General features: G+C 54.8%; 1 protein-coding gene across 1 annotated transcript in view; it reads right to left on the reverse strand.

Moving 5' to 3' along the window:
- Positions 1–11,890, reverse strand: part of ASTN1 (astrotactin 1) — a 34,993-nt gene that overhangs the window by 18,692 nt on the left and 4,411 nt on the right. The window contains exons 3-9 of the mRNA XM_017737396.1: positions 11,818–11,890; positions 11,262–11,369; positions 10,049–10,198; positions 9,046–9,213; positions 8,758–8,842; positions 818–892; positions 226–363 (exon numbers count right to left, since the gene is read on the reverse strand). Coding sequence (XP_017592885.1) covers positions 226–363; positions 818–892; positions 8,758–8,842; positions 9,046–9,213; positions 10,049–10,198; positions 11,262–11,369; positions 11,818–11,890 — 797 coding nt within the window. The remainder of the gene's footprint in view (positions 1–225; positions 364–817; positions 893–8,757; positions 8,843–9,045; positions 9,214–10,048; positions 10,199–11,261; positions 11,370–11,817) is intronic.

Below are 11,890 nucleotides of genomic sequence, written 5' to 3' on the forward strand. Positions count from 1 at the left end.
AGGTTTTCCTCAGGCTGACAGTGAGCTGGATGGCAGCCAAGCTTTTAGAAGGATGCAGGAGCTACTGAGATGAGGAGGAATACTGCCAAAGGCTCAGCTTTGCAGGCACTAAACAGGGGCAGGTTAATGGTTGTACTCATCTCCACCTGCAGAATGTGGGATGGGGATCCCAGCTCTGTTTGCTGAAGGCCCTCCTGAACTCCCTCACCCTGCTGTCCCACCTACCTGACCTCCACTGCATCCTCCATCACCGTCATGTCAGTCTTGCACTTGGCTGAGGGGTTGATGGCCAGCTCGGCCGGTGGGATGACGAAGCTCTTGCTCAGGGGCAGCCACATGCCCTCCCCCAAGGTGTAGGTGAACCTGCCGGGGAGAGCAGGGCACAGGGGGAAATGCTGAGCCTGGAAGGCTGTCTCTGCCCAAAACCAAGCCCTTGAGCCTCTCTGCTGCCCCACAGGGATGCCAGCCCAAACTAAGGTGTGTGGGCAGGGTAAAGTGGGGTGGCTCCTCCAAATACACCCAATGATTCCCAAAAATAGCGTGTAAGTTAAGTAATAAAAAACAAAAGGCACTTTCATTTTCCATAGAAACCCTCCTTCAGAGCCGAAAACTCAACCCTCACCATGAACAGAGAGGAGGAGCGGACTGCTGGGTACCCAGCACCCACATGGCAGCTGCAGGGGCATCTTCCCAGCCATGCTCACGTGTCCCCAGGAGGTGGCACAGGACAGCCATGCTCAGCCCTGCCAGCTGGGCCTCCTGCATGAGTCGTATTTAAGCCCCAAAATGTGCCGAGCAGGTTGGCTTCACCACTTACCGAAAAATCTTGTCAGAGGGCTGCTCGCCCAGCACCAAGTCAAAGCCGCGCTGGAAGATGGTGTACGGCCACGGCCTGGAAAAGGAACCCAGTAGGATCACACCGGCCTCGTGTCCCCACTGCCGCTCACAGCCCAAAAGGCTTCCCCTGCTCAGCCCCCAACTCACTTGCAGAAGGGTCCTAGGGTAGGATGACTCAAACCAAGCTGGGACAAGGGGATAAAAGAGCCTCAGATCTGAGATCTCAATTCTGAGGTCCCTGAGACATCAGATTCTCATCCCAGCCCCAAGCTGCCAATAGGCCAGTGGTGTATCGCATCTGGTTTTTTTAGGGTACTCCAGCCGTCCCCACATCCCTTCATGCTTGGTACCACCCGCCTGCTCCTGTTTTAGGGATTTGCATCACAGCTATGGAGCTGCAAAAAGAAAACCAAACTGCAGCTGGACCCTCTCTCTGAGAGGCTTTTGCCAGGGAGCACATCAAGCCTGGGACCGCAGTTTCACCACCTGCCTTATTACCCTCGTGCTTCATTGTTCCAGGAGGGGGAGCTTTGCAAAGGGGACTGAGAGGCAAGGTGGAAGCTTGGAGCCAAGCAGGAGTCTGGAGAGCTGATGGCCCCGTGCCCTCCATCCCTGCTGTCGTAGATAGCACAGGGTGATGAGTGATGAGCCACTAAGATTTGGAGGCCGGTGCTTTCAGTGGGACACCCGTGGCCACGACACCTTTGGGACATGAACCCCCAGCAGCACAGCCCTGCTGGCAGACTGTCACTTGCAGAGCGAGACTGACAGGAGACCCAGCCATGGTGGGCTTTGAATCAGGCAACATGAACCCTGCTCTCGAACCCTAAAACTCCAAATCCCCTTTGCAAGAGCTCAGAGCTGGGGAGAGAAGGAGATTTTCCATCCCATCGCATCACTGCTGCTAAAATTCAGAGTCAGAGTGTCAGGTGCCAGTGACAAGCCCAGGGATTTTCTCTAGAGGCTCTCCTGCACAAGTACTTTAATTTGTAATCTGAAGTTATTTCAGCCAGGACAAAAATAATAACGATAAAGAAATCCCGACTGCAGGATTACAGCACGCCTTCTCATTTCTTTGCTGGGATACAATGCCGTTCTCCTGCCCAGTCAGCTGGGAGCCGGGGATTACATTCAGCCCACAGATCGGATTGCCTTGAACGAGGTCAGCTTCGGCCAGAAAGAGATGTGCTCCTTGTGTCTTGCCAACACCTCGAATGCTTCACGCCTCCACCTTCCAGTGCTCCTGCAGATGGGTTTTATTCTTGCTTCTGAGGAGCACGTCGGGCCGGGAACAAAAGCAGAGGCTGTACAGAAGCGAGGTATTGTTCCCCCTCAACTCGGGTGGAAAAGTGGTTGTGGAGAGCTGCTCTTGGCTTGCAGCAGAGCTCAGAGCTGGGGCACGTGCTGCAGAAGCACGGTGGCTGCCAGGCCTCCGCCTGGTGGCACGTCTGGGAGCCCACAGATGCCAACACACCCAGGACATGGAGCCAGTCGTGTGTTTGGACCCGCCTGGGAGATTGAAATCAGCACCCAAGGCCATGTTGTGTCCACCCAGGATGCAATTCCCAAATGTGGCTGAAATTCTTGTAATCATAAGAGTCCCAGAATGGCCAGGGTTGAAAGGGACTTCAAAGATCACCTCATTCCATCTCCCTTCCACTAGACCAGGTTGCTCCAAGCTCCATCCAGCCTGGCCTCGGACACTTCCAGGGATGGGGCAGCCACAGCTTCTATGGGCAACCTGTGCCAGGGCCTCAGCACCTTCACAGTGAAGAATTTCATCCTAATATCTAATCAAACTTGTCCTCTGTCAGTTTGAACCCATTACCCCTGGTCCTAACCCTACATGCCCTTGTAAAAAGTGATGATGGCTTTGATCCAGGGAAGAGGTTTCTGTGCTTCAGGGACTGTGTGGCATCTCCCCAGCCTGCCGCACTTTTCCCTTAATTGGGGTGAAAAGAAAAGCCCCTTAAATGCAATGTTCAGCCTTTAGCTACATCCCTACATGGCAAGAGAGAGCCAGTGTTGCCAGGCACCACTGAGTCTGTGAGGACATGCACCTTCTGCAGAAAGGCCCTGAGACGTCCTCCACACACGAACTCCGGCTCAACGAGCGACACTCACCCATCCTCATCTCCAAGGAAGCTCTCCAGGAGCTCAGCACTGATATTTCCACCCACGCACTCTTGCTGACTTGTGCCTTCTGCTGCAGAGGACAGGGCAGCATCTGCTCCCCCAGGCACCCCTTACCTCCCCCACTGTTGCTTTTTGCCCCTGGTGCCTCTGCCACTGTTTCACCTCCTCCTTCCTCTGCGCGTGTCCCCACATGGCTGCCTCCCTCCCCACATGGATGTGTCCCTCCCCACACTCCCCACACGGCTGTCTCCCCACCTGCTTTCTGCAATCACTGGAGGCACCTCACTGCTCTGGTTTGGGTTGTTCTCGGTGGGCATTTTGGCTGAGTGGTCTTCAGAGCTCACAAAGAAAGGTGGGACAAATCAGCAGCTCTGCAGCTGATCAGGTTGGATTAAATGGGCCAGAAATGACAGCTCTCAGCTCCCTGCAAGCCTTAGCACTCAGGCAGGCATCTGAAACAACAAACTGGGGGATTACCAGGGCAACTGAGAACCACCAAATTCCTCACACTCAGCCAGCAAGTTCCCAAGGCTGAAGTGCTGCCAGTGCATCCCCAGGATGATCTTAAGCCTCTTGGCTTTTCCAGATGGACCATTATCTGGATGCTTTGCTCCACATCTGGGCTTGAATGGAAGCTCACAAAACACCTGCTAAGCCCTCCAAACCTGGAGCTGCTGGTGATGCTTTGAACCAGCTCAACAGGGCCCGGCCATGCTTCAATTGCAGCCCCCAGGGGATGAGGCAAGACTGACTTCTAGCATCAAGAACTGTGCTCCAGCTTGTCTTCACTGCCTGCAAAACTCTTCCAGACAAGATGGGTGGGGTGAGGAATAAGCCCAGCGCTGGCAGGATGCGACCACCAGGAGCTAACCTGGAGCAGCTGGTTTGAGAGGAGCTGGCAAGAGGCTGGAGGGGCCGCAGGAGAGGGTCTCTGCAGAAGGCACGAGAGGCTGCTGCACGGGAGTGTGACTGAAATGTCACTGGAGGAGAAAGCAGTTGGTTGGTACACGCTGCAATAGGTGACTTCACATCTGGTCCCCTGACCTTCTGTGCTCTTCAGGGTTTCCAGCCAGTGTGCAGCACAAGGATGGCCAGGCCAAACCCCATCGTGGCCACAAAGCACCAGCTCCAAGTGCCTGCCAGGACAGAGCTGCACCTGCTACCCCACCCCTTCCCCGGCAGCTAAGGAGCTCAGGCCCAGGGTGAACAGACCAGAGCATCCCCACAGCCCCTCCTGCACCCCAGGACCCCAAAGTGGGGACCCATGGAGACCCAGCAGCTGGGTCTTGTTATAGATTGTATAGCATCAGTTATCTTTCTTTCTATTATTATTTTTTTAGCTGGACCCAGCACCCAGACCCCAACGGTGGAAGAGCAGCGAGCAGATGTCACACGAGCACCTCGGCCCATTGTGGCTCCTCCCCAACTTCGCTTTGCAACAGCTTTGCTCGGCTTTCAGCTGCTGGTGCCTCTCCCCTTCCCACCCTCCACCCCTTCCGCCCTGCCATCCCTTGCAAGCAGCTCTTTATTATTAAAAATGCTAATGCCGGCACTTTCTCCCTGGGCTGCCCGTAAATCTGCGAGGAGAATGAGGCGGGAGGAGAAGATGGATGGGTGGTTTGGTGAAAAGGATCTGAAAGAACGAGGAGCTTTTATCACGCTGTCCTTCAGCTTGCAAAGCCGAGGCACATAGCAGGAGATGGAGAGAGGCAAGGAAAAGAAAAAACAAGATAGAAAAAGGGGTGGGGAAAGAAAAAAAAAAGGAAGAGGGAAAAAAAAGACTTTGGGCAGGAAAAGTGCTGTCCTTGTCACTTCAGTGTGTCCCTCGCTCTTCTGTGGGATGGGGAGCGGATGATGAGCGGGGATGGGATAGGAGGAGCAGGGGCACTGCCAGGATGGGGATATGTGTGCGCAGAAGAGGCGGGATGGGGACGGGAGGGGACGGGAGGGGAGCTGGGTGAGCAGGGCACAGGCTGATGCACTAATTCGAGTCCTGTGCTGGAGTGAAAAAACATCTGCAAGGCTGCGGGCGGGGGAACAGGACTGGGGTGGGGCAGTTTGCCAGCTGTTACAGAAGGATGAGAGCACCCAGCCTGACATGTTCACCATGTCACCTTAAACTGGCTCAAAACCTCCCCAGGCCAGGGTGAAGCCCATTACAAGTTGAAAGAGCAAATTGATAAAGACTCCTTCAATGCAGAGCACCTTAAATCTCAGCGGGGGAGGCTGAAAAGAGCACCCAGGGAACTGCTTGTGCGGAGGGGAAAGCCACGTGTGTGTGTGATGGATCTAAGGGCTCTGATGAAAAAGTACAAATGCAGGCAGGTAACAGTTTATTAACTAAAGGCAGAACGAGCTGGTTTGATTTTTGGCGAAGTTATACCACAAAAAGAACCACAGAAATTTGGTTTGATGAGCAGAGATGAAGCAGGGCTCGTAGGACTGCTAGAAACTGCATCCTACTCAGGAAACATTAGAGTAAAAGCCGAAAAGCAGCTAATTAACAATGCATATCAAAGCAGGGAGACAGACTGTGAACACACAAGCAGCACCAGACAGATTTGTTTAAAACAGCTGAAGAGCAGCACACACACACCAAAAAAATGACAAAAAAAAAAAAAAAAGAAAAAGCAGCTGATCAAATGTATCTGCTACCCATGATCAAAAAGACGTGAGTTTTTGAAAAACTGAAGAAGGTTTAGGGTCCGGACACGCTGGGTAAAAGATGCAGTGCGGAGGCGTGGATCTCAGCCTGGTACCCAAAATACACACAGCACAAAAAGCTTCTCACTGCCATCACCAATGAAGTACAAAGATGAGCTCGCCTTCATGAGCAAAATTAGATGCTACTGAGTGAACAGACACCGAGCCAACTTGTCAGCACTGTAAATAAAAACAAACCAACGGCAAAACTAGCTAAACCAAAGGGTTGAAATGAGTTTTCAGATAAAAAGGCCACCCTGGGAAAACAGAAGAGGTCATATCCAGAACACATCACTCCCAAGTTTGCCAAGGGATTTGGCAAATCCTGCTCTGTTGACCAAGCGCCAACATGGTTTCTCTGGGGACTGACCCGTGGTGGCAGCACATCACTCCAGCATTGGAGGGCTCAGAGCATATTAGACAGTGGTCAGAAACGATTCAGGCACAGCTGATCTCACCTTGGCATGGGGGCAGAGAGCAGGAGATTTGCAGACATCTCTTTCAGGAGAGCCTGCAGGCCACCCGGTTGGGCTGGAGCTGGGAGTGAGCTGGTGAGCCCAACAAAAGACAGCATGGCAGCTCAACCTCCACCCCAAAAACCAAAAATACCAGCTTACAGCTACAAGTTACTCAGCTAAACAGGCTCTGACAAGATGGTTCTGCTAGGCTAAAGAGACTTCATCACAGTCATGACCATGTGGAGGCCAAAGGTTCATGTAGAAGAGACCTCCAGCACAAGCCCTTCCACGCAGAGCTGCACTAAGCAGCACCTGGACATCAGGAACAGATAGCGGAGCAGGAAAAAAACTCTCATTAAACACCAAGCTGCCCTCAGCATCACGATGCTTAGTGTGAACATGCTTTCAAGAGCTCCTAAAAATAGCAGAAGCTGCAGGTAGGGATGGTGAAGTGTGGTTTCAGCTGCTACCATTTTGCGAAACAAAAATCTGATGAGTTCAAGGGAGAAACACAAAATGACCCCGGTTTCAGGTGGCTTCAGAGAGTTTTCTACGGATAGTGACGCTGCAGCATTGGAGCCTTCTCAAGAGCCCAGACAAGGGCAGAAGGACTTTGACAGCCCCACCATGGTCTAGGGCTGTGTTGTACCTCAGGGAAAAGGAGAACTGCCAGGTTTCTCCGCCCCAAACAGAAAAATACTTTGGAAATGCTGCACATGATTTGTCATAGCCAACTCCGGTATATAAGAAGAAACACAAGAGAAGATGCACCCTAGCCAGGTATGGATCCTGTTGCAGGAGAAAAGGCAGAGGGAAGGCTCCTGTGGGAGCATCAGGTTGGAGACGGATCTAAAAAAGCAGCCCCAAATCCCCCAGAGGAACAGAGGAGGTCCTGAGCACCTTTCAGGTGGGCACTGCTGAGGCCAAAGCTGCGTCAGGAGATGCAAACAGGTCCAGGGGGCTTCAGGAAGGTATCAGTCCTTCTTGGCTTCTCTCCAGCTTGTTGCCATCTCTATTTTTTCCCAATTTACCTGAAAGCAGCATCTTTTTCTCTGCTTTGCCTTAAGAAAGTGAAGCAGCTAAATCAGGAAAAAGCTAGAGAAGGCAGTGTGCATGGAGAAAAGCGTGAAGCTGCAGACCCACGCCCAGGAGCGAAGGAGAAGCAGAGGGTCAGGAAGCCAATGTTTCTCCACAGTGCTTATCCCATTTTATTACTAGCCTCGATGGACAAAGTCATTTGCCAATCTGCTTTTTGCAAGGTGGTGGGCAAAAAAGCTGCTCTGATGGAGGCAGAGGCTGGCACCAAAGCCACGTGTGGTCATGGGTGGCTGTGGGCTCTTTCCACCCACTCTGAGACACTCCTAAACACAGCATATCCCCACACAGGCAAATCCCTGGCAGGGGAATACCCCCCCACACACCCCAGCCCATCGCTCAGTGCCTCTTACGAGATGGCACAGAGGAGCTGGGGTCACCCCTCCTGGACACTGGTCCCTGGGGACAAACAGGACAAGGAGCTGTATTTCTGCCTGTGTTTTCCTGGCCCAGCAGAGGTACCTTGCAGAGGTTTGGGGACCATCACCACACCACGTAGCACATCCCCAGCATGGGGCCACCCGCGCCATGAACATCACCCCGGCTCAGGGCACCCAGAGCAACAACTTGTCCAACACAGCTGGTGCTCCACGCTGGATTTAATTGCTAAATTGCCTTTAAAAGGATAAAAACCAGAGAGGGGGCTGGAGATGGAGCAGCAGTGCTCCCTCCAGGGCTGCAGTTCAAAGGGACACAGCGGGGCCGGCCGGCACCAACAGCCCCCCAGCCACACGGAGCGGGGAGATGCCAAGCCCAGCCTTTGATGATTTTTCTCTCCCCACTGTGAAGACTAATAACTTCAGAGAGGGCATCCTGACACGTGCAGGGCCACCAGCGATCCAGCTGCGGCATAATGAGGTAAGGGGATAAAGAAGGGTTTGGAGGTACCATGGGACCTCTGAATTTGGGGGTGTCTTGGCTTTCTGCACACCACCTCCAGCCATTCCAGCTGCACCTCACAGACACGTGAGGGTTGGGGGACAGATGCAGCACGCCCTTGAGGGTCAGAGAGAGATGGGAACTTTTGGAATGCACCGCCGAATTGGTGCTGAAACACCAGAATCATTTCCCTTAGCACCTGCAGGGGTGTGAGGCTGGGAGCAGACCGTGACTCCTCTGTTCCCTCAGCCACAGTATCAGAGCATCTCATTTTCCCAATTTTCAACAGGGACCTCGACCCGACCTCAGCCCTCCTCTGATGCCTCCCACACCCGAAAGGAAAGCCCCACAAAGCGCAGGATGCCCAGGATAGCGTGCACAAGGCGGCAGGGGAGGAACAACCTCAATCTTCTCCAGGGGGTGTTCACTCTAAAATGTGACAATGGCCTCTTCTACATCATTCCCGATTATTTTGAAGAACAGAAATCCTCACCTCCCACAGACCTGCTGCGGAGCCCAGCTGTGTGCTGACCTTACAGTTCACTGAGGTGCCTCTAACTCTGCCACCCAAGAAGTTACCACAGCCCTGCTCTGCTGCTCTGGAAGCCCAGCAGCTCCGTGCCAGGACCCTCCAAGCCAGGGCACTCACCCCTGGTTCGTCCCCCACTCGTTCCGGATGCAGAGGTGCTTGTGCACAGGGTCCTTCATGTAGCCTTCATAGCAGAGACATTCCCCTGTGGAGACAGGGACGGGAGGGACGTGGGAGAACGCACCTGGGAAAGCTTTCCATGTGCTCCCCTGCCCAGTGCAGTCTGCAGCCACCCCAGGGCACCCGGCAGCTCCAGACTGCACACGGAGAAGGTGAGGAAGCACCCACGGCAGGGTTCAGGAGGCAGAGGTGAGCTCACAAACCCACCCCAACCTCGACGACACTTACCAGTCTCGGGGTCACACTGGTGCTCACAGGGGTCGAGGAGGCGCCGGGCGCAGAGGTCCAGGGCCCAGGGCCCACTGGAGTTTTGCTGGGAGAAGAGGACGACCTGTGCTGGGTTCAGCCAGTCACTGGCATCCAGCTGGCTCCCCTCCAGCAGGATGAACCGGCTTCCTGCCACCAAGACAAGGGGAGTCAGTGCCAGCAGCCTGCTGCTGTACCCTCCACCCCACGATGGTCCCCTGCATCCCATAAGGGACCCCTCCATCCTGTGCTGTTTCCCCCCCATCCCGTGATGGATCCCTCCATCCCCTGCCCATTCACTCCATCCTGAGACAGTCCCCTCTGTTCCACAAGAAATCCTCTGTCCTGTGCCCATCCTGTCTGCCCTATGACAGCCCCCTCCATCCCATACCTGTCTTCTCTATCCTATGACAGCTCCCTCCACCCTGTGCCTTTTCCCTCTGTCCCACAGCAGCCATCTCCATCCCACACCCCTTTCCCTTGGTCCCACACTGAGGTCTGATCCCTCTGTCCCACAGTGTCCTTCATCCCATGATGGTCCATTTAATCCCATATCCGTTCCCCTCCAACCCACAATAGTCTCCTTGGCCCTATGCCCACCCTCTCCATCCTGCACCAAGCCCTGTGTCCCCCAGCAGCCATCTCCACCCTGTGTCCATCTCTTCTGTCCTGTGCCTATCTCCCCCATCCTGTACCCCTCCATCCCTTGCTCCCAGCATGGTATACCCTCCATCTCACACCAGACCCCTCTGCCATGGACCCATCCCCTCCATCCCATAACAGCCACCTCTGTCTTCTACCCATCCCCTCTGTGCTGTGCCCACACCCTCCATCCCATGCCCACTCCCTCTGTCCCACACTGGTGCCCCCCATCCATGCCTGTCCCTCTGTCCTGCCGCCATCCCATCCATCATTCCCCCACTCTCCTCCATTAGACCTCACAGAGTGGGGCAGGAAGAAATGGGGAAGGCCACGGGGTGCTCACCGTCAGCGATCAGGTGCTCAGGGACGTGCAGGGTGATCTTGACGACCAGGGGGCAGTTCATGTGGGAGGAGCACACCAGGCTGATGACACAGCTCGTCACACTGATGAGGGTCAGCGTGGTCTTGTTCACAGGGCTCCGGGGGGACCCCACTGCAAAACACGGGAGCACAGTCAGACCTGACACCTGCAGGACCTGGGAAGATCTCCAGGTGCAGCCAGGGGACCTCAGGATGCAGAGACCCTGCCCAGCCCCCAGGAAATCCAGCATCAATTGAACCAAATGGAGTCTCTTTGGACTTTGAAGAGCATGAAGCAGCCTTTGCCATGGGATTCTCCAACCCTCTCCCCGGCTGTGACCAGGATCCTCCTGATCCCCCAGAGCCCTGGCTCTTCCACACCCTGCACTGCAGCATGCTGAGAACTTTGCAGCAGCAGAGCTTTAAAGCAAAGCAGAGATATTGAGGGGGAAAACAGGCAAATGCAGTATCCTGGTTTTCCCCACTCCTTCTTGGCACTTCACTCGGGTTAATTTTGTCATGACAACAGGCTCATGGATGCTCTTGAGAAAGCACTAGAGAGCCCTAATTGCTCAGGGCATGCAGGTCTTTGACTTTTAATCTTTCAGCTGAAGAAGCTGAGTGGGAAAAAAACTGGCTGGAGACAAAGCCTGAATCAGCCTCCCAGCACCAGCTAAAGGAGATGGCTCTCAGTCTCGCCACTCCCAGAAAAACAAGGCATCATCCAGCAAACAAGGCTCAACGAGGGAAAACAGACACTAACTTCCCTCTTGGGAAGAGGAAAGCTCCCAAAGGGATGGTGCAGGGCAGTGGGGCAAGACTCCTGCCTGGGGCCCGGGGCCGTGCCCATCCCCTGGTGCACGTACAGCTGGTGTGTGCACGGTGCTGGAGCAGACCCCGGCAGCGCCATGCTGAGCAGCAGCACGGCAACGCAGGGGCCAGCCTTTGAAGCGTGTTCCTCATTAATATACACCCGTGCCCGGCAGCAGCCTCCAGCAAAACATCAGAATACATTTCATCCTCTGCTGAGAAGCTCCACCGGAGAGCAGCAGCAGCCTGCTGCGGAGCAGGGACCGGTGCCTGCCTGCGGCAGCCGCGATGGCACTTGGGCTTCCATGTTTCTGCCAATGCAAAGGCTCCAAACCCAGAGAAGCAACGGTAAATTAAAGCCAGAGGGGTCACGGCTCGTCACCCACCTCGGCTGCGCCTCCGGCTCCGCGAGGGGTCCGTGTAGAAGGTCAGCTGGGGATCGGTGTCTGCCTCTGTCCCCGAGTCCCCCTCGGGGTTGAGAAATGCCGAGCCAGCTGCAGGGGACACTGAGTGTAGTCATGGAGGGGTTGGCACCATGCCACCCCACACCTTGGCACCCTGCATCACCCTTTAGGGAAAGCCTTGCCCTAAAGACCAGAAGCCCCATCTGCCAGGTGCAGCAGGGACAGCATCTCTTCCCCTGCCTACCACACACAGCCTGACCCCCCCGCCATGGGTTACCTTGCAACTTTTCCCCATGGCTGTGCCATGATCCTGAAATATTTACTGGGGCAAACACCCTCTGCATCTTTGTAACCAACCGGCCCAACATCATTTGCATCCTTGCAGGCAGCACATCTTCTGCTTCTCCCCAGCCAAATCCTCTTTTCCATGCTCTCACCCAACTCTGGCCCTGTTTCTCCATCCCGTGGGAGGGTGGGTTGCTGGAATGTGGGTGGGTGGAAGCCCAAGGCAGCCCATCCACCCCGGGGACCGCCCTACCTCGTGCTTTGTTGTTGATGCGCTTGCGCTGGCTGCTGGAGGGGTGGGACCGCAGCGTGGCCCGCTGGTGGTT

The sequence above is a fragment of the Corvus brachyrhynchos genome, unplaced genomic scaffold (genome assembly GCF_000691975.1).
Source record: "Corvus brachyrhynchos isolate BGI_N302 unplaced genomic scaffold, ASM69197v1 scaffold466, whole genome shotgun sequence".
In the NCBI taxonomy this organism is placed as follows: Eukaryota; Metazoa; Chordata; class Aves; order Passeriformes; family Corvidae; genus Corvus; species Corvus brachyrhynchos.